The sequence below is a fragment of the Chinchilla lanigera genome, unplaced genomic scaffold (assembly GCF_000276665.1).
Source record: "Chinchilla lanigera isolate Chin_1 unplaced genomic scaffold, ChiLan1.0 scaffold00025, whole genome shotgun sequence".
Classification (NCBI taxonomy): Eukaryota; Metazoa; Chordata; class Mammalia; order Rodentia; family Chinchillidae; genus Chinchilla; species Chinchilla lanigera.
In genome coordinates, this window is record NW_004955426.1 from 19,237,510 (window position 1) to 19,261,233 (window position 23,724).

The 23,724-nt window shown below is 37.9% G+C and overlaps 1 protein-coding gene across 1 annotated transcript in view; it reads right to left on the reverse strand.

The window, feature by feature from the left end:
* Adamts12 (ADAM metallopeptidase with thrombospondin type 1 motif, 12) overlaps positions 1 to 23,724 on the reverse strand; it is a 325,593-nt gene that overhangs the window by 91,222 nt on the left and 210,647 nt on the right. The window contains exons 11-14 of the mRNA XM_005386164.2: positions 22,289 to 22,434; positions 17,608 to 17,777; positions 11,387 to 11,520; positions 4,597 to 4,717 (exon numbers count right to left, since the gene is read on the reverse strand). Coding sequence (XP_005386221.1) covers positions 4,597 to 4,717; positions 11,387 to 11,520; positions 17,608 to 17,777; positions 22,289 to 22,434 — 571 coding nt within the window. The remainder of the gene's footprint in view (positions 1 to 4,596; positions 4,718 to 11,386; positions 11,521 to 17,607; positions 17,778 to 22,288; positions 22,435 to 23,724) is intronic.

Sequence of the window (23,724 nt, forward strand, 5' to 3'; positions counted from 1 at the left end):
TTCGCAAATCTATAAATGTTATACGCCATATCAATGGAGCCAAAGACAAAAACCACATGATCATCTCAATAGATGCAGAAAAAGCTTTCAATAAGGTCCAACATGCATTTATGATAAAAACTCTACAGAAAATAGGAATAGATGGCCTCTACCTTAACCTGATCAAAGCCATCTATGACAATCCAAAGGTCAAGATGGTCTTATCTTGTATAAGATATTAAATGTACTAAATGGATTTCATTTCTATAAAGAAAGACAGAAACTTAGTTGTTGGAGAATTCCAAGGAGGCTACAGATACAGACACCTTCTCCTGGAAATTCTTCCCAATTTCAACCCTTAAATATCCACTGACACAATCATCCCACAGGCTGTCACGAGGGGGAAGACCAAAGATTTCCCTCAGGATCAGAAGGGTCCTCCAAAGTTGAGGGGCGACTTCCCTAAAACCAGCAGTCATCAAGACAAGGACCTAGTCCTTTGCCTCTAGGCTTATTTTACTTCCATAACATCTTTCTCTTTTTTAAAGAGCACTTACAGAAAAATATAATAGAGTTTGACCAATATTTCATGCTTCCATAGCAAAAGTCAGTAGCAATAGCTATAACTCCTCCAGCCAGGAGAAGCGGGAGGGGAAAGCTCCTCCACAGGTCTGTCCACAGTGGGCATTTTAAGTGCAGACTCTGTCCCTTACAATTCTTTTTATAAATCATTTTGTTAAAAAGACCTGTGAGCCAAAGTAACCATTCACAGGAAAAGAAGAACACTGATAGAAGGAATGGATCTGTCTGGTCATGCAAAGTTTGAAGGACTTTTTAATTCTTCTGAAAGATTAACCCCACATTCCTTTTATTTCTTAGTCACAGAGGTTACTTTGCCACCACAGCCAGCCTGCACCTGTTCTCACAGTTCATTGATTTTTGAGGTTACCAGATAGCTGCTTATTCCCTCCATAAGGAGATACTGGGTTCTTTCAATATCATAGCTATAAACAGAGATAAAGCCCTGAGGATCTGATGAATGAGCTCTGGAATAACAAAGCCATATTCAAAGAATCATAGCCCTTCCCTCTCATGTAACTAGGTACAAAAACATACTTGTTCTGGAAAAATTCACCATAAGGGCCTACAATAAGCCAAGGACCCTTGAGGGCAAGTGTAATGCTTTCTTGACAAGGGAGACAGAGTTACAACATGCATCACTGAACTAATCCACTGCCACCCACCACAGAAAATGTGACTCTGGGTGGAGAGGTGAGGAGAAAAGAATATTTTAGGACACAGGTTAACAGAGAATGACAAGGTTTTAATTTGGGGCCAGAATCAGAAAGCGATCAGTACCTATAAGAGCTCATGTTACAAAACAGTTATAACTATAACTAAACCTGAGCAGAACATCAAGGAGAAAGATATCTGACTCAGATATTCCCTTAGCATAACTATAGGATAGTTACTGACTTGGTCTTTTTATCTTCAAAGAAATGTGGGATCAATTTTAAGAATTTTTTACTATAATTTATATAAACACAATAATATGAACTCAGAGAACTTGGAGTCAAGTGGGATGGAGATAAAAGCTGAAAGAAAATTCCAGTTTCAATTAACAGTTGTATTGGAGAAAATGAGTGAAGCATGAGGTGAGCTAAGGCAGCAATATAAGATAACATGAAGGTAAGTTGAAGAATTGCACGTGAGATATCTTCCAAGAGGCAAGAGTAAATCCTTTTATTTTGGATTTCATATCACTCAACTATTCCATGCAATCTAACTGCATGACATAATATTTTGCATTACTTCTTGGTCTTGTTTGCATGGGGAGATGGTGGTTCCCAGGGTCTATTTTTTTTAATCTAACTTCATTAATTACGAAGCAAAGGTGGGATCTGTAGAGTACCCTGTGAGTCGAAGGGACACAGACATCCTTATTAGATAGTGCAGTTCAGAGTAAAAAAAAACTCTCTGACTTTTCCAGTGTGCTGGGATGGCAGGGTTAGAGAGCTCTGAGAAAACTGTCAGGACAGAACAGTCTAAAGCCAACACTACTCCCTGGTTGTCAAGCAGAACCAGAAGCCCTAGGAGTAGCAAACATGAAAAGGAGAACTAGAAACAAAGGCACAAGGACATGTCAAGTGTGGCGGTGGCATGTGGCACTGAGCTTTCTGAGGTGGGTGTTGATAAGAGAGAGGTTCAATCCCCTACTTATCCCTTTTTCTCTTCCCAAAGACAAATGGGCAGAGAAACAATAACCCAGAACTAGCATGGAGTGACTGGAGGTATTTGGAGGTTAAGTGGAGGAGATTTAGGGAAGACAGCTCTTGTTTTCTAAGTAGTTACATAATGTGGGAAGCACAGCCCATCAGAAGCCAAAGGAAGGAATCCCTATTTTATCCCTACAGATAAAAACTGAGGTTAAATGCAGAAAAATATGATTAAGAGTGAATTTTTAAGAAAATAAGACCATCTCTAAATAACAGAAAATAATTACAAAATGCCTTTATAAAGATCACAAGCCCCTAGCCACATTAAAATGCTTAATTATAAACTTTAGACATGCTGGATTCTCACTTATATCTCTAGCAAACAAGTCAGATATCTTTTATCCACAATAAACCTATCAATCAAGAATAGGAAATACAACATTCCAATGATAATTCTAAAATAAAAACTAATTGTTCTGTATAACTAATATACACTAATGTAATAAAGGGCAGGATGAGAATTCAATTTCAAACTTTAACCTTAGTAGTACAATAGCCAAAGATGAAAAAAATAAGGATGGAATTTGAACAAATTTAAATGATTCACTGTTATGCTGGCTAGGGAGCAATAGACCATGGAATAAATTGAAGGACAAACCTGATACTCTTGGGCTTCTACTTAGTAATTTCATCCTCAAGCATGTCTAGGAGAAAGGCATTGCTTTGCCAAGACTCAGGTCAACTGTGCCCCACCATATCCAACACTGGTTGTATCTTCCCGTCCTGGAGGTTACCTCTCAGTAATAGATGCCATATAGATGTGATCTTTATAAAGGCATTTTGTAATTATTTTCTGTTATTTAGAGATGGTCTTATTTTCTTAAAAATTCACTCTTAATCATATTTTTCTGCATTTAACCTCAGTTTTTATCTGTAGGGATAAAATAGGGATTCCTTCCCTTGGCTTCTGATGGGCTGTGCTTCCCACATTATGTAACTACTTAGAAAACAAGAGCTGTCTTCCCTAAATCTCCTCCACTTAACCTCCAAATACCTCCAGTCACTCCATGCTAGTTCTGGGTTATTGGCATCTTTCTCCCAGGCCCTACTGCTGTACTGTACACTCCATTCCCAATTCCCAACATCTGCATTTCTACAGAATCCAGAGAACTGGCAATGCTGCTCTCCTATAGCATCCTCCATTCATGAGTAACAGGAGTGGTTGTACCATCCCGCTCCTGAACTCTTCAGGTGGGAAGACTAGGCTGGGTGAGTTCTGCACTAGCTCTTGTACAGTGGCCACTGGGTGATGACACATCCTTTGCTGGCTGCATTCCTACCCCCCTTTCACTTCTTTAACACCCTCTTAGTATTTCCCAAGACCTCCTGTCCCCCAAATATTCATACCTGAGTTCTTTTCTCAGGGTGTATTTGTGGAAACCCAAACCAAGGTACCCTGAGTTGTCTTCATCATCTCCAGGGCTAACTTAGCTCTTTTCCCAAACCCCAGCTCTATAGGACTATAAATACTCATTTAACTGAAGGCAGATCTGTACAGGGTCATACTGATTTGGGGTGAGGGTAGACTCTTCACTCCCCTAGGATTGTTGGTAGCTCAAGGCTACACAAAGAAGGAATTTCATGAAGGGCGTTTATAGGAAGAGAATAGTAAAGTGTGGATAAAAAGGGAGATGGTAGGTAGAAGAACTGCCTTGAGAGTCTTTAGGAGCCGCTGAGTGGAATGCACTTGCAGGGAACAATTGAAAATAAGATAGAGCGGCCAGAGATGTAGTCAGTGGCATGGTGCCTGCCTGGCAAGTGCAAGGTCTTGAGTTCAATTCCTGGTACAAAAAAAAAAAAAGAAAAAGAAAAAAGAAAGAAAAGAAGACAGAACTGAAGTAATCACACCTTACTTCTCCCACAGCTGGCCCTAAGGTTATACCTCAACCCTTTTGTCTTCAAATCTACTGCTGGTTTATCTCCTCTCACACAGAGAACCAGGTCTTGTGCCTTGTGTCTACATCCTTTGGACACATTTTTTGGCTTCTATGTTCCCCTAGTTCTTGGTCTGCTTCAATAACATTTTGCCCAAGATCTTCTTGTGATGCCTATTCCCGAAGAGGATCCTCTCCCATGTATCTCGCTCTCATCACTGTTACCAGTACTGGCCACACCAGACCAATTCTGATCTCTATGTCAGTGTGATCCCACCTGTATTTGCTTTGCAATCAATCCTTTTCCCAAAGCGGCCAAGGAGCTCATATTCTTTCGTTAGTGAGTGTATATGCAATTTTGAAAATTATAAACTGGTTTTTAAAATAAAAATTAGGAATCAATCAGTTATTTTTCTGACACTGTAGTCTAAGTTCTCTACTACTTTAATGATTTATTTTTCAATTACCAGATCCTTCTTTCTGTGTAAATATCTTCCTCACAGTCTGGCAAGCAGAGCCGTCTCCCAGGCACACACCACAGCGGTCCTCTGTGGCATTGGAATCGATCTCATAGTCACAGCCGACCATCTGCGCAGAAGAAAGAGGAAGATGAATGACACAGGTCAGAAGTGCCACACCTTCCTTGGTCTATGGCTTGTCCTTTGCCTCTTTGTGCTTAATAAGCTTGAGTGGGCAAGTGCAAAGGTAAAGGACAAACAGTTATTTCCTTTACCCATTGGCAGGCAGAGGAATTACAAAAGCGTCCACCAATTGTAAGGGAAATAAAGTCACCTCTCCATATCTACAGGGATTTGTTCAAGGATACCAAAATTTGCAGATGCTGAAGTCCTTTATATAAAATGGCATAGCATTGCACATAACCTCTTTACATCCTCCTATTACTTTAAACCATCTCTAGATCTCTTTGATACCCAATAAAATGTAAATATTATGTAAATGGTTGTTACACTGTATTATCTAGGAATAACAAGAAGAAAAAGTCTGTACACATTCAGTAAGATACATTTCTTCAACTATTTTCTACTTGAGGTTGGTTATATTTCACACATGTAGAGCATATGGACCCAGAGGGGTGACCGTACTTCCTCAGAACAGCAAGAGGCAGAATCAAACACAGAAAGACTTAACTTTAAAAATGTCTTGGAATTGGAGTTGATGGAGCAGCAAGTCTCTTCAGATGTTCAAACCTCACACTCTTTCCTATCTGCAGAGATTGTCCAGTGGATGTTATAGCTATTCCATCTATAACTTGGTTGTTCAATCCCTTTGCATTCCTTGTTGGAGTTATTCTTTCTAGTTTCTGTCTCAGATTAGTAGTAAACCAACAACCACTGGAGGAAATCGGCCTAATGTTGAGATGATGCTGGTCCCATGAGGGAGGAATTCTCTGACCCTGACCTATTTTCAGACACTTTGGTGCCTCCCATACCCCTACCCTCCATGCACTTAAACATATCCCACTCATCCTTACCTCCCTCCCTCCAAGTGCAAAAAAAAATGTCTTTCTCTTCTAGACAAAAACACATTTTATTCCTTTGCTCTGGATGTAATGCATAGTAAGGGTTCTGTTCAGAGGTCCTCCTGAATCATTATCTTTCCCTCTCCACTTTCCCGCCCATGTGTTCACATGGCCAAGTCTTCCCCATTCTAAAATTCCAGCTGGAAATAAAGGGTGTGATGAAACTTGGAGTTTTCTGTCTCACTGGGTCCCAAAGCATCACAACATCCAGGTTGGAAGTCATGAAACATAGATGGAAAATCAATTAAACTTCTCCACTGCGCACCTTCTCCCACAGTTACATGGAAAAACACACCATATTCCTTTAGTCATAATTCTCTTTCCTGCTTGGGAAGAAGAATTATACCCACAGAGGTTCCTTTTCTCCTCAAAGATAATTTCCCTTCTTTCATTAATTTTTATTTGTATTAGTACATATTTACAGTTCATAGTGATTTCACTCATATAGAATTGGTACATGTACATAACACACCTTTATTCCTTTTTATCCCTTTTCTCTTCCTCTACCTCAATTTGCTTCCCTTTTCTAAAAGATTTATCTCCCTGTTTCCTATTATCTTTTATTTTGCTTTTTAATTTATTTATATTTTGGGTTTCACATATGGGAGAAGCCATGTGATATTTAAGCTTGTGTGTCTGATTTATTTCTCTTAACATTATGGTCTCAAAATGTAGCCATTTTTTTCTACAAATGACTCAAGTTTATCCTTTTTATGGTAGAATATTACTCTCTCTCTCTCTCTCTCTCTCTCTCTCTCTCTCTCTCTCTCTCTCTTTCTCTTTTTCCTTCCTTCCTTCTTTCCTTTCTTCTCTTTCATACTAAAGATTGAAGCCAGGACCTTCACAATGAGCTACATCCTAATTCCCTTTTCTGTGTGTTTTATTTTGATAGAAGGTTTTGCTAAGTTACTCAGTTGCCCAGGGTAGTCTCCCATTTGTGATCCCTTTTCCTCAATTTTCCAGAGTGTTGGAATTATAGGTGTGCCCCACCATGCCTGGGTTCAAAGATAGTTTTCTTTCTAATCTTAAGGTTACTTCCAATGTATTGAAAGTAAGAATGGCTTGAATCTTTATACCTTCTGCCAGCTAAAACATAGAATTAATGCCCATTGGGAAGAAAGTAGCTCAATTTTTCAGGTTAACTGTCTTTAATTTCCTGTGAGTACAAAGACTGTGCCACTTGACCACTGAGGGGGAAAAAATAGAGTGCTAAGAAATTCTTGAAAGCCAAATCTTAATTATATTAATCAAAATAGAAAGAAAACATTTCCTGGATAAGTTCTTGCAGTAGTTATGAGTACAATGCTAACTCTCCACAAGTGATGTGTTTACATTAAGCTTGAGCATCTTCTAATAAGCTGACCTTTACAAATCCTATTCCCAGTGATCTTCATTCTTTTCACTGATTTGGAAAATTACTCTGAGACATATAAATTTTAACGTATCTTCTTTAATCTCTACCAAGAGAGAGATAGATTTAAAATATGAAAAATAAAGGAAAGAAAGCCAGAAAATAAATCCCTAAATTTCATCTTTCTTCTAAGTGGGTGGTCCTGTTTCTTTAGCAGTGTTAGCCCACATAACTGGGATCAAGGGTTGGGGGGGTGGAAACACACATATATCCTCACTATGCTATCTTGCCACATGTTGAATAGGTACTTATGGAAACCTGACCCAATTTATTTCCTCTGGAAGCTGTACAGAATAAAATCAAACCGAATTAAGTGTATAACAAAAAGGCTGCGAGGGATAAGCCAATCCTCCCTGTTCCGCTAGAACATAAAAGGTCTTAGTGCAAAAGAAATAGATTTCACTCTTTGGTTTCACAATACATGCTCTGGCAACAGAGTTCACAACAGGGTAGCTCTTTTCTCTCTTTTCTTTTCTTTTCTTTTCTTTTCTCTTTTCTCTTTTCCTTTCTTTCTCTTCTCTTCCCTTTTCCCCTTTCCTTCCTTTCCTTTCCTTTCCTTTCCTTTCCTTTCCTTTCCTTTCCTTTCCTTTCCTTTCCTTTCCTTTCCTTTCCTTCCTGACAATGTAGACTTTCTGTTTTTGGTGGATTCAGAGGTGGTGTTACTGCTTCTACTAAATGTGGGTTCTGACCTCAGATTGGCTCCTGTGATTCTAGAGATCAGCCACTTCCTCAAAGGGCAGCATTTTTTAAAAAATAAAAGCTCCCATTTCCCATGGTATCATTAATTCTTGACCCTGAAAAAAACTGCACTGAAAAGCATTCCATCTTGAGTACTACTTAGGGAAATCAGTTTTGAAACTTTCATCAGGGACTTCGCGCTTCAGAAATGGGTAAGTAGTATTAATTCATACTAAGTGTCCACTCCCCCTTTCTCCAACATTATTTTAGTCTGAAAACATTAAAGCAACTGAGAACTGAAATCTTATCGGTTACCATGACCTAATTGACCTGGAATTTACTACTTCTTTCCTTACCAAAGGAGAGACTAGAAAGACGCTTGTTCTAAGATGAGATTCATTCCCAGCCAATGAAACTTTAAATGTGAACACAAGACAGAGCTATGCTTAGCTGAAAGGGAAATGATATTGCCACTTAATGAGTGGGATGGTTGTATAAGGCTTTCCTCAACATAATTTTTTCAGGGTTGGAACTTACTGTGAATTGAGGTCCATCCCTTCAAAAGATTCACTGACGTCCTGTCCCCTGAAAACCTGTGAATGTGTTATGATTTGGAAGATAGGCTCTCTGAAGATGTAATCAAACTAGGGTGATGTCATGCTGGATTAGGGTGGCCCTAAATCCAATACCTTGTGTCTTGATAAAGAGAGATTTGGAGAGGGACACACACAGAGGGAAGACAGCCATTGTGAAGATAAGGGTAGAAATTGGAATGATGTGGTTACAAGCTGGGAATGTCAAAGATTGTCAGCAACTACCAGAAGCTAGGAAGAATCAAGGGACAGCTGGTTCTCAAAGCCTTTTGAGGCTTTGCTGACAACTCAATTTTAGACTGGTCATTTGCAGAACTACAAGCAAATACATTTCTTTGTTGGAAGCCACCCAGTCTATGCCAAATTTTTATGGCAGCCCCAAGAAGCCTACACAGACTTATTTTTCCCATTTAGGATGGAGAAACTAATTCAGAGAAGCTCTCTGTGGTTTTCCAAAGTCATATTCAAAACTCTTACATCATCTTTCTCTTTAACCCTTTGAGGATCCCATCCCCTAAGGATAGAGTTAAAGCTCCATGATAAAGCAGGTCTGTCATGTCTGTGGCCTTGTTCTTCCCTTCATGCCTCCCACGTGTTTCCAGTGTGTATTTTCAGGGTTGAATGAACTCATGGTAATAATAAATAATACTTTTTGAACACTTCGTTTTACTTCCCAAAAGAAAGTAGATTAAAAAAATATCATATACACCTTTAAAGATGTATCTTTTTTCAATACATGCTTAATTTTATTTTTGAAAACATAATAAATACATAGGGAGACTAAGAAGGCTGAAAACCCAATAACCTGAATCTTGGAAACATAAGTCGAATATAAGATATTAGGTATATTTTTATTTGACATCATTTTTTGAACTTAACAATTTAACCCAGTGTATAATAGACAAAAGTGGGCAATTGTAGCTTCTAAGGGCCTTCACCAAGTCCAAGGAAGAGAATGGCAACCAGAGAGAATCTGGATTATCTTATTAAGTTCATTTAATTGATTTCAATAGAGATACCCAAGACCCACTATATTTTGCACTGGTTTTCCAATGCAAGCTAATGATGCTGTCTTTACACAGGTAACAATACTTAGGTCTAAAGTGTAAATAAAGAGCAAAACAAAGTGTAGATATTGGTAATAGGAAACAGGAAGGCAGATCTTTTGCAAGAGGGAAAGTGACCAAGAGATGGAGGAAAGCGGGAGGGAGAAGAGGTGAAGCAATATAAAAGAATCAGGATGTGCTATGTGCATGTACCAACTCCCCACAATGGATGTAGTCCTTGTGTCCTGCACACATGTAATAATAAAAAGTAGAAGATGATTTCAGTTTGACATTCAGTTCTCTGTGACTACAGTTCTCAGCCCTAACTCCATCCACTAATAACTGGGAAGATTTTAAAATATTAATGTTTATACCCCCATCCCCTGAGAATCTGAACTAATAGGTTTAAGATAGGAGCCAGAAGTAAGCAGTTTTTAAAGCTCTACAGGTGATTTTAAGGTGTAGCCAAAAATGAAAACCATTGCTTTAGACAGGGTTGGAGTTGTTTTGATCTGAATTATGTAGATACCCACCTTCCCTCTCTCAGAAAGAGACCTAATCCATTATATGTTATTTTTGGCTTTCTGTAGCTACAATGATAATTAGTTGATTTAACAGAAAAATTTGCCTGAGGTTTTTAAAGTTTAGAGTCTGATTATGCCCTTTTGGTAAACATTTTTTTTTTTTTTTTTTTTTTTTGTACTGGGAATCAAACTCAGGACCTTGCACTTCTAAGGCAGGCACTTGCACCACAGAGCTATATCCACGGCAAATTACGGCTTTTGTTAGGTCATTTGTACCTGGAAATCATCATCTTGCCTCTTATTCTTTTGGTTACTCATCAAGTAAACAGAAAAATAACTCTAAGGTGTTAAATACAGTTTCCCAGTATACTGAACCTTTATAGGGATCACATGGGGGTCACTCTGTTCAGTAGGGAAAAAATGGTGGTACATTTTTGCAGAAACAAAATGAATTAAGTTTATTGCACACTAGGGTTTTTCTCAATGGTCTTAAATATATGACCTTATTAATCTTTTTGACAATGCCTACTATGTAGATACATTTACATACCAATTTTATGACAGAAAACTGAGTCTTACAAAGATGTGCAGGACCATAGAGCTGGTAAATGATGGCCCTGATTTTATAGTCTGGAGCCCCAGCATCAAACTATTAAAGTTTACTAACAAGTAGGTGTTACTATACAGTTTTCCTTTAACACCTCTTTAAATTGAAATTTACCCCCAGGGATCAGATCAGAAGATTTGTTCCTCTGTTCCTTGCAAAATAAACTGCAAGCAATAAGAAGGAATTCTTTAATGGTTTTATACTTTAAAGCATTAATATACTGGGTCTAAATGATTTATATAAAGATGGAGATGATCAAAGGCATGAACATAGAAAAGTCACATAGACCCCAGGATTCTAATTACCTGTCATTCTGTCTCTCTACAAAGGTAGTGTTGACAATCAGTGAAGAATTAAATATTAAGATGCTTTGTGGAAAACACTATACGAACTATTATTAATCTCAGATTTTCTCAAATTTAATGATCCTGAGATAATCTGGGATGTCTCTCCCTATAATTCCTCCTTTAGTTTGGTTCTTCAATTTGACTCTACTTTAATGCTTAGTATAATATCATAGTGAGTATCAACAAATTAGGAAATGAAAGTGACAGAAGGAAGGAAACGCTATTCTGGTCAAAACTGTGTTTTTGGGACTGGGGATTTAGCTCAGTGGCAAAAGCGCCTGCCTGGCAAGCGCAAGGTCATGAGTTCGGTTCCCGGTACCGGAGAAAAACCAAAAAAAAAAAAACAAAACTGTGTTTTTGACGACACTAAGAAGTCTTGTCTCTCAGGTCATATATAAAAACCAGATCACATGCAAATGCCATGAAAACATAAGCTTAGAACATCTGACTTCTTATAATAACAAAAACCATGAGTTTATAAAGTTGTAGATTAAGGAAACATACCCAATACCTTACACATGCCATTAATACAGACATTTCTGCTGTTGCCACCTTCAAAGCAAGGGGTTCCATCAATGACAGCATCCAGCATTTTTTCGGAAAACTGGCCATCTATGGGTCGGCAGTAGAGCCCACAAGGGTTCGCTGAAGTGAGAGAAAAATACACTTTTATAAATTAGTTTTTTAGCTCAGCACCTTTCTCCTAGGAATCCTTTGTACTTAGGGTCTACAAGTGACATTTAATCTGGTATCTTCATCTTTTCCCTTTCTGAAACACATACTAAGTTGTAGCCATTTTTTCTTTCTTTTATTTTTTTTAGTTAAGAGTTTTATAACTAATTATATTTAGATCACTTTAAAATGCTATTTTCTATTAGCTACAGATGATGAGACCTTTCAATCCAACATTGAGCTATCAAACTGCGCTTGTGAAAATAAGGCAGTAGGCACCTAGTGTTAACCTAGAAAATACATGACAGCAACCAGTGGTGTAGGAGTCCAGGCAAGCATGATGGCCTTTCACTGTTTATGGCGAAATCTAGACCTCTCTGGGAGAGGTATCCTCTCCCATGGGGTTGGTTTATAACGCACCATTAGCACCATCCCCAACACATATGCTTGCATATTCTCAAGTTCAGGAAATGCTCGGACACAGATTGACAATCACATAGGACTTGCTTTTTCTCCTGAAGCTGAAGCCAACCTGATTATCTCATGCTGTTTTCTTTAAGCAAAAAACTGCAGAACGTTTCCTTCAGAGTCCATTTAGAAATCTCTTTGGATCTGTTTATTGTGGAGAGCAGCCTTGCTGATACTAGCTGTAAGGCCATTGGTTATGGGCCCTCCGAGTGTGGCTGGGAACCAAAAGCAAAAGCAGAGTACATGGTGGTAACTACAACTGTTCAGGGATCCATAAATCCATGTGGCAAGGGGATACAACTGTAAAACTCACACAAATGTGTTAAAGAGCACAAGTTCTGAACACTTGAAGGAAACTCTAGATGAAATAGACGTCAACCACATCTGTTCAAAGTTTAAAGGAGAAAGGTAAGCACAAATGCAGAAAACCGACTGATTTTATATCAGGTAACCAAAAAAGGACAAACACAATCAAAATGAATTGAACATATCAGTGGACAAAGTACAACTGAAAAGAGCCAGAAGACAACATGTGGGTACTGGGTATCTCCCTCTCTGGCAGCGTGATTAGTGCTGTCACTACCTAAACTACAGATGGACAGATAAGGAGTCACCTGGGAGGAATCCTTTGTACTCAGGGTCTACAAGTGACATTTAATCTGGTATCTTCATCTTTTCCTTTTCTGAAACACATACACTCTCCCAGGAGTGAGAATATCCAACTAGGCGCTGAATGCAGAGGACCACTGCATTAATACTTTGCCCTGAGCTTTAGAATTTAGATTTAGGATTTTGTATTTGGACACCTAAGACAGAAAGGAAAGCAGCCCTGAGTAATTCTGGTGCTTTTCTTTTCTTTGTTTTTTATTTTAAAGTGGAAAAAAATAAAAATAACAATAAAACAGAGTTTCAGAACAGGTTAATAGGAGAATTACAATAATTAATATATTGTGTATTTTGTTGTCTTTGTAGTATTTATTCAGAGTATGAGATATAGGCATGATATCTTGTCTAATGTTAGCACAAAGCTTTCTTTTTAGTGAACTAAGACAAACTAACTGTATAACTGTCTTAACTATCTTGTGTATAAATACATATTTTTTTTTCCCTTTCTTCCTCTCCCCCATCATAGTTCAAAAGAAAAGACAAACTGCAAAGGAGCTTTTCTTAAAGAGTTGTCTATTTCAGAGATGCTGGTAAAGACCAGGGCTGGGGGCACCTAGGATGTGAAATTTAAGGAGACCCTTGCTCTTGGTTGACTTTGTAAGTGGATCCTCAGAGTGAATGATCCTCCATCCAGTAACAAGTGCAGCACTGAGTTCCGCAATGGTGACATTGCAGTATTTGTGTTCAAGTCCCAATGTTTGTCTTGGTGTGTTGGGTTTGTGCTATTTTACCCACTTCTGAAGAATAAGACAATCCAGAGATGTCACCATTCTTATTTCTACAGTGAATTAGAAGGAACTTGGCTTATTAAGGGAACAGCTTATTTGAACATTATTTCTCAGGTTTTGTTTTGCTTTATAGTTGTTATCTTTTTAATAATCATAACCACCTTATGCTGTCAGTTCTTTTATTACCTATTTCATAGATGAGAAAATTTAGATATAGCAATATTCAGTTTTTCAAGATCTTCCAGCATGAATGGCAGAGCTAGATCACCACACTGATTTTACTTCAGAGCCCACACTTCTTGCTAAATTCTAACCACAGACACAGAAGCTTCTTTCACACACACAGAAAACTCTTTGATAAGATATTTAGAACAGGGGCTGGGAATTTAGCTCAGTGGCAAAAGCGCCTGCCTGGCAAGTGCAAGGTCGTGAGTTCGGTTCCCGGTACCAGAGAAAAACCAAAAAAAAAAAAAAAAAAAAAGATATTTAGAGTAATCACTCTTCAGATTAAGGAGCAATGTTTTATTCACAAGCAATAATAGGAATACGCCCAGGAAATTTGGTAGCATGCTGATTGGGTCCCATTTTAATTCAAAATCCATTCTCCTATGGGCATAAGGTACAGAGAAAATACTAGATCTGGTACCATTTACTTTTACAGACAACATATTTAAAAGTTTTGATTCATGAAAATCTAATATTCCCTTGATGTTTCTTCATCTGAAAAATGAGGACAATAATACCTATCTAGCAAAGTAATTGTGACAATAAAGACAGAGATTTTAGTCAAACTCCGCACTGTACTGAATATACAGTACATGCTCAAGAAGTGACAGGTATTTTCATCTCCTTCATCACAGACTCAAGGAACTGTAAAGGCCCTTGTAAGTAGCCTTGACAGTCTATACTTCTAGAAGATGTACAATTTTGGCTCAATTTTAATCCAAAACAAAACAAAACAACAACAAAACCCCAAAAACTTCCTAAAATATCCTTTTCTCCTGAATCTTATTTCAACATGCCACTATTAATCAAATTTTTGTTAAATTCATGATTTGTTTTACTATTTTCTAAATTCCTGGTATCTTGTAGGTTTAATGTAAAGAATTCTACATCCTACTCAGACAGTAGGTGGTTCCGTAACTTACTTTTACTACCATTAAAGACCTAAGTTAAAGATATTCCAGTTGTACAGTAACTACTAAGGTTCTTTGAAGTCTACAACTACAAGACCTCAGATTTTAAAGGCTCTTCAATCAAATTGCATATCCTCAAGGGTACTCAATGCATATTTGCATATCTATCTGCTACTACCAGCCATTGAGATCTGAGTGGGAGGAGTCATAACATGGTGAGGCTTGCAAAGCTCAGGACAGTCAGAAAGAACACAGGCTGAGAATTCTCCTTCACACATCACTGGAGTTAGACCCATAGGGATTCAAAGCTCTTCTCTGACTCTGAAACCTTGCCAAGTCTTCCCACTCTAGTCTGCACCGGGGACTTTTAGAGGGATGACATGGTAGTTACCATTAACTTTCCCAGAGATTGTTAGCAGAATACTATTCCCAGAAAGGCTTTTAATCCACCTCTACCAATTAACTCATGTGATAGTGACCAACAGTGTTAGGGAGAAATTTCTGAATCAAGCCCCAAAGAGATCTTTTCAATCCTAAGAGATTATCAACTCAGGAAGTCTTAAAAATGAATACTAACCTTAGTGATAGAAGCTAAGAACATTCATGGTGCAGTGAAAGGTTTATCCAAGGAGAAATGGACAAATGAAGGAAGTTGCATTTATATAATGGAATGTTATGCAGTCACTGAAAGGAATGATGTAAACCCCGATATCATGATCTCCTGCTCAGTGACCAAGAAAGCTGTAAAACCTGAAAAGATGATCCTATTGTTGTACAAGCAAAAATGCTCTTGACAATGGTTATGTCTGAAGAGTAGACTAAGTGCAGTGGGATACAGGAATTTATTTTCATTTTATCCTATTATGTACACTTGCGTTTGTTATCAGACACATATATTTCTTTAAACAATATTGTTCTCAGACAATAAATGTCAAATTGTCTCCTTTTCTCTGTGATAATCATGACACATCTCCACAAAGAAAGGTTTTTGTTTTGAAACTTCTCCCTTTCCTTTTTCCCTAGTATAGGGCTAGTCATCCTCTAGGTTTAGACAGTTTAAATAATGAGCACTGCACAGAAATGTTTGTTGAATATAAGTGCAGTGGTCTACATAGTCCTAGAAATATCTAGTAAATCACCATAGGGAAACAAGAACAGATCACAGAGCCACCTCTGTGACTTTGGAGAGCTCACGTGTGCCTAAGGCCAGACAGAAACCTGTGCTTGAAGCAGCCATTGCAAGTTGGAGTTTGGGTTCTGTGTACACAGTTTTAAGGCTGAGCTTAAAATGCTGCTTCCTATGTGGGTCTGATTTATTTCACTTATGAGTCTGGTGGTTTATTGAAAGAAACAGTTAATGGTTAAAATTTTTTATGTTTTGACCAAGTTTGCATGCTTATATCTGGTAATCTGAGCAACTGACTTGAAGACAACAATATGCAATAGAACAGCCATTGGTGAATTCCTGCCATCTTGTCTAGTGAAACTCTGTATCGCCTCTAATGTTCTTCTAATAATTACTTTTTTATTTTCTTTAATGGTTTGAACAGTCTTCCATTATTACATCTGATAACCTGAGAAATTTAGTTGAAGATAACAATATATAATGTAACAACCACTGTTAATTCTTATCATTTTGTTTTGAAACCCTGTATCATTTTTAATGGTCTTGCCTTGTTTTGTTTATGTCTGTGATGCTGGTATTTTGCTATTGTTCTTTATTTTACTACTCTCTTTAAAATAAAAAAATTTTAAAAATCCTGCTTTCCTTTACCCTCTTTCTTTGGGCTTTGTTTTAGGTTAACGGTGGTAATGGGTGATATTAATTCTCAGCAGTAATCGTAAGAGATTTTCTGTTCCAAAGGTCAATCCTACAGATTTTATCACCTCTATGGCACTGGATATTATCTGTGTCTCACATTTATCCATCTGCTCTGACACATTCTTTTATGCATGTCATGTGATCCCCCCACTTTAGCTTTCAAAAGCTTTTGGGTCCATTTGTAATTCCATTAGATGAAAGCACTAAAACTAATCCGCTGGTGAACTCTCACCCTCATCCTGTCTGATTAATCCTCTGAAAGGAAGCTCAGGTAAGTGAATGGAATTGAATCAAATGCTGCACTTTCAATTTTGCTGAAACAGGATGGCTCAATATTTTTGGATAATGATCTTAATAGAGGAAGTTACAAATCATGAAAAATTTGACGAGCTATTTTTTAATGTATTATCTTGGATCTCCTTAGCTCAGGAAAAATCTTTCTTGTTCCATTACTCACCCTAATAATGACACATAGTACAGATATGATGGCTTCTCTTGTTAGCCTGTAACTAATGATCATAGACTCTTCTTCACTGTCAGGGGAGGATGTGTAACTGGTTCTGACAGTGGTAGTTTTGCTAAACTTGCTATTAACATTCTTGACCTCAGTTAGGTCCCTGACATGCATTCTTTAGATACTTGATTTTGATTTTTATCCTTGTCCTCTTGCTCTGTACCTATGAAGCATGAATTTCTTGCCCAGGGCTTGCTCTAGCTCATTTTTGATGAAGGCATCCCTATTATCTTGCCTTTCTTCATGTTATTCTTCTCCCACCTGGAATGGCTTTGAATGCTTCCTTTTTTTTTTCTTTCAGTAGAAATATGACCCATTCTTAAAAATCATCCACTGCTTCCTTGGAATCCTCTTTGAAATTGCTCCAAACTCATAATGGTCTTTTGTTCTGAATTTTTGCCGAAATCACAGACAGTTCCACATGCTCATCAATAAGCAATTAGTACCTGAGTATCTACACATCCCATTTACCACTGAATTGCACCTTACTTGTCTCGAAGCAAAGCATTTTGTCTGATAAACTTCTCTTCATCTCCCACAGAGCAGAACAGAATATATTCAACCTTCAACATTTACTCATCAACTTTACCACGCTAGGGATACTATCTTCTAAAATATAAAACTCCTGCTAGTTCTACTTCTCTTTGTTGAGCTTAACAGGGCATCACAGAAACTCTGACACAGAAATGTGCTCCTAGATCTGAGATGTACTATACAGCTACGTACCTTCATTGAAAACAGGAAACCAGTGGTAGAATTCATTCTTGTAGGGGATGGTGTCAAATTCGCTACACTGCATCTGTCGGAATGTTGGCACATCCGTGCGACAGGGGTGGACGTTGCACAAGCGATAACGTTTTCTTTCTCCAGTACAGTATTTTCCCCCAAACTTCGGTCTAGAAATGAAATAGACAAGCTATTCTTTTAATTCTCTGAACAACCAATATGTTCTTTTAAAAGTCTGGCCATGCCTTGCCTTGCCGAACCGTGCTAGTCTCTGTTCTCAAACTCACCTTTTAAATAAGTCCTTCCAATTTCACACATTGTGTTTGTGTGTTGCTCACCAGCATTTCAGTTCTAAATATATGGTTGCCTGTTCTGAAGTCATTTGTAATCTTTTCTACCTGTATAACCTGTATATCTTTTCTACTTGTATGGAAATATTTGCTGAAAAGAAATACATTGTTTTCCTCTCAAAATCTGTGTCTTTTTTGATTCCTATTTAGCAAGCTAATAGTGCTCAGATTTCAAGATTGTTCATTCTTTGCCTCCCTTGAGCCCCATAGTGAATCAGGTCCCTGGCTACCAATTGTATTTTTATATTTGTTTTTGCTTCCTCAATCCCACAGTCACCAAACAAGCCCAATACTTGTTTCCATTCCTGTCTTCCTTTGCCTATTTTTTCTTCATTCAATCCAAAGTATTGAGTATTACCTGGGTAATTTTTTAGATTGTCTTAACTAGTTTAGTTTCCTGTTTAAACAACCTTCATGTCACCCAGTAGGTTCAGCATCAAGTCCAGTCTTACTATGTACTAAGCTGAAATCAAAATGGATCAAAGAACTAAGTGTTAAGACAGAAACATAGCCGAGCATAGTGACACACACCTGTAATCCCAGGACTTGGGAGGCTGAGGCAGGGTGTGAGTTCGAGGCCAGCTTGGGCTACAAAAGTGAGTTCAAGGCCAGCCTGAACTTCATACAGGTGAGAACCTGTCTCAAAAAGACCAAACAAACAAACAAACAAACAAAAAAAACAAATAAAAGAAACGCAACCTGCTGGAAGACCAAATAAGTAGAACTCTTGATGACATATGCATAGGCAAGGCCTTTATGAATAGAATTCTGGTTGCATAGAAAATAGTACCAAGAATCAACCAGTGGGATCATAACAAATTAACAGGGTTCTACACAGCAAAAGAAGCAATCAACAGAGTGAAGAGACAACCTACAGAATGGGGAAAAATTTTCATTTATTTCTCAGACAGAGGACTAATAATCATACTATATAAAGAACTCAAAACAACTAGATCTCCAATATAAAAGACGCAATAAATGTTGGCAGGTGAAATAAATACACACTTTACAGAAGAAATATATGACATAATGTTTAATACTTTAATAAATAGTCAGTAAATAAATTAAGTACTGTTCAACATCGCTGGCCATTAGAGAAATGCAAATTAAAACAACACTCAGACTCCATCTTACTCTAGAAAAAATGGCCACCATCAAACGTCAAATAACAAATGCCACTGAGGCTGAAGAGAGGGGAATGTAAACTAGTACAACCACTGAGGAAATCAGTAGGGAGATTTCTCAAAAACTAAAACTAGAAATTTCATTTAACCCAGCTATTTCCCTTCTAGGTATCTTCCCAAAAGTATTAAAGATATATTACAGATGCATGTATACCCATGTTTATAGCAGCATAATTCATAATAGCCAAATCTTCCAAGCAGCCTATATGCCCATCAAAAGATGAATGGATAAAGAAAATATGCTATTTACACACAATGGAGTACTACTTTGCCACAAAGATAAACTTGAGTCATTTTTAGGAAAATGAATGCAACTTGAGACCATAATGTTAAGTGAAATACATCAGATATACAAGCTTAAATATCTCATGGCTCCCCTTATATGAAAAACTCAAAATATAAACAGCAAAATTAAAGATAGGTAACAAGAAGTAGGGAGATAGATCTTTCTCAAATAAGAAGGGGATCAAGAGATGGGGGAAGAGGAGAGGGAGGGAAAGGAAAGGGGATGAAAAAAGGGATTTAAGATGTTATATACATGTGCCAACTTCCCACGAGGAATGCGAACATTGCATCCTTCAAACATATACTAATAAAAATAATTAAAAATGCTATAAAAATAAACTTACTTCTATAATAGTTTTTGATGACCCAATCCATGCTGCATGTCACCTAAGGTACCTAAGTAATACTTTGAGTGTAGAAAGATCTAAATACTCAGTAAATGAGTAATCTTACTTTAGAACATGTTATCAACTTTTTATTTCCTTCACAGTGCACTTGGGGATGCAACAATCTTCCCATTAAGGGCATTTAAAGCAGAAGTTAGTACACTGAAATCTCTCACAGAGAAGTGGAGAAACTCTGTGTCCTTTGGGAAGGTTCCCAGGTGGTCCGCACAAGTCTTCTTGATTCCACCTTACTGCGTTTGAATGGAGGGTTTGGACTACTATGGTAGAGCAGCATAATAGGGCCAAAATCCTGAAGGGTGAATTTGTCTTTTACCATGTTAGTGGTTAGATGACTATGAAGAAGTTATTTTATTTCCCTGCTCCTCTTTTCTTTAAATTTATGAAGTGAACATAGCAATTTTTATCTCACAAGTTATAAAAATCAAGTGAGAGTATGCACATAAAGATCTAATATCACAGTTAACAGAGAGTAAGAATTCACTAAGTGAAAGCATCTTTCAGTTTTGTGAATAATAATCAGCTAGAATTTATATGCCACTATGTGCTCAAACTAGAGATGAGGGAAAAACGAGGAGAAAAACTGTTATCTTTGACTATTAGTACAACGAGAGTTTGGAGGAACAGGACAGCCACGGAAGTAAAACTCACTGGAAAGGATTCCTGGAAAGGATGTCCTGAAGAAGAGTCTCAGGGCAAAGGCAGAAAATGTGCCAAATGACCAGTTGACATGAATTGTATGCTAGAGGCACATAAAGCCAGCACATCTACCCAATGTGCCCAGCTGGTCATGGTAAAGGCAAGCTTTGTACCCTTATTTGCCTTAATCTGCAGCCTAATCTCTTATCTACTGTGCAGAATTGGGTGACCATGAAGCCCTTCAAGACAGAGATCTGGAATCTTCATAGACTAACTACATTCTAGGTACAATTTTTGTGCGGTTCTGCTGTTCTTTGTTTGTTTTGAATATTCATGCAATAGTCTGTATCTCCCTCCCCATCTTTCTTACTATGACTTGGGCAGATTTATACGAACTGTAACCAAAATCAATAGTCACTTGCCATCCTCCCAAGACACTGAGGGGTGACGGTGGCAGAATTCACAGAACTGGCAATAATACGTCTCAGGGCAAATTGTCTGTATGTCCTCATCTCTAAACAGGCATCACATTTCTGACCAAATAGAAAAAACCTCTACAAAATAAAAATTTTCTCTAATAATTGACTATTCTATTTGAACTATTCTTTTTTTGGGGGGGATGGGGTATCAGGAATCAAACTCGGGGCCTGTGCCTGCCAGGCAGGTGTGCACCTCTGAGCTATATCCCTGGACCCCTATTTGAACTATTCTTCTTGAATTCTTGAAGTCAGGGACTTCTCAAAGGAAAAAAATTTAAAACAACTTGTACCAGGATGCTTCAGTGTATCCTTATATGTATGGTAAATAATAATCATATCATAATAGATACTACTCATTGACAATTGATCATGTAGTAGGTACTGTATTGAACTCTACAGTTGTTAATTCTTAACCCTTAGAAGATTATATTTTTGATACAGTATAAATATGGTATCTATATAATATCTGCAAATATATTTAGTCATATACAGTAATATATTTATTAATGAAAGAGAAACACTATTTAGAACTGAGACACTGAGGGAACTGTAACTATTTTTATGTGATTTTTTAAATATGTGATTCTTACTATTCAAGGATAAGGCAAATCTAAGCAAAAGAACATAATTTCTACATCCAGGGGGCAATCTATATGCAATGTATAAAAATACGCACTTGAGAACTAGTATACCAGGAAGTAATAAAACTAAGAACATAATATATATTTGGAAAATAAGCCAATGTAAACTTAACACATAGATGTTATCATTACACAAGCTTATTGAAAAATTAAGCAATTTGATTGAAAAATAGAAAAATACTTGTGAAATAAGTTCTACAGAATCTACAACAGGCTACTCTGTAACTCTAAAGTTTACAAAATGCTTTTCTAAATCATTAAAAATGCATATCCTCAACAACATGCTTAACTATAAGGAGGAATAATATTTTTATAAAATTATTCATTCATCATGATTGAAAACAAGCCACAGTCTTATCACCAAAATTGTGTATAACAAATCTTTTACTGATAGAGTGGAGTTATCTCAAAGGACTTAACTGCCTACTTTCCTAAAGACTTTCCCATAGAGTATACATTTAAAAAAAACTTGTTTCATTTCCCCAAACAATGGAATCAGCATACTTATCTAATTATTATTAAGATTCCAATGTAAAACCAAGACAAAATAGAACCATTTCTTTCAGTCTTCTGTGAATCTTCTGGTTCCTTTTTGTTTTTGGAAACCCATTTAATTTTCCTCAAGAGGCGTAAGGTTACTGAGACTGGTTTTGAGGCACCTGTGGAAGGAAGGGAGGGAAATATGCGTGGCTGACTTACTCAGGGTTGTTGCAGTGCCTCTCTGCACTCTGGGCTCCAGTCCCACACGTCCTGGAGCAGTGGGACCAGGGTGACCAGAGGCCCCAGCCTCCAGGGATGCTCTCTGGTTTCTTCCCCACTGTGATGCACTTGCCAGCCATGCACCACTGCAACAGGAAGAGCGGGGAGAAGAATGTGTCAGGAAGCCCCCCAGCAAGCTGAGCCCAAAGCCCTGAAGTCTAAACTTAGTCCTCCCCAGGAAAGCAGGCTTCCTACAGTCACATATCTGATGCAAAACAAAGAGGAGCTTATAAAATAGTTTCCCTAGAGTCCCAGTTTATAGAATGAAAGATTTTCAGGAATGAACAGAACTTCACAGTCTCTGGTCACAGTCAGGCTTGGAGCCTGATCTGCCGATTGCATCCTGGACTATAAATCAACCAACTACTTTGTTCAAGAAAGTCTCGCTATGAAAAGGATGTTATCTTGGTTACTTTTCTCTCATTGCTGAGACAAAATACCCAACACCCCAAATTAAGGAAGGAACGGTTAAGTTAGCTCACAGTTCCTGGAGGTTTCAGTCCGTAATCAGCTGGCTCCAAGGCATGGCACAGGGACAACGTTTGAAGGCAGCAGAAGACAGCAAAAGCAGCAAGAACAAAAGCAGGGGAACAAGCCTCTTTTCCTGCTTTATAGTGTATGCACACTCTCCACCCTAACGTGCGTCTTTAACATTGGTGCCCTCCTCTTGCACAGGCTCAGGGTGTTTACAAAGTGAAGACCCTGGCCCTTGCTGAGCCGCTTCCCTAAGCTTCTAAACTTCTCAAGTTGACACAGTGTATCAGCCATTACAGATGTTAACTTAACGTGCTTAATATCTTAGTTGTTTAGCTGACTTAATTTCTGGTGTAAGATCCTTATCTTCTTATGAAGCAGGAAAAGTAAACAAACAAAAATTAAAACAAAGGAAATAAAACTCAGTTGTTGGAAATTGCCAAATTTCCTGAAGTATTTGGGGTATTTTATCCACTAGAGTCTCTTTTCTTTCAATATTTCTGAGTATTGGGTATTTTAACCAAGTTCTGTAATATCAGTGATCATCATGCCACATTGAAGATGCATAAAGTTGATCACTAAACTCCTAAACCATGGGCTCACAGCATACCTAACTGGATTAGTTTTTTTTTTTTTTCCTGCTACTGGGAATTGAACTCATGACCTCATGTTTGCCAGGCAGGCACTGTGCCGCTGAGCTAAATCCCCAACCCCAAAATTTCTTGCTCTTTACTATTGTTTTTTGGTACCAGGAATTGAACTCAGGACATTGCGCTTGCCAGGCAAGTGCTTGCTTGTGCCACTGAGCTATATTCCCTTCCCCTAACTGGGTTAGTTGAGCGGCAGGAGTTGCCCTGTTCTCAGTCTGGAGGATATTTAATGCCTCTGGGTTCTTGGGTGCA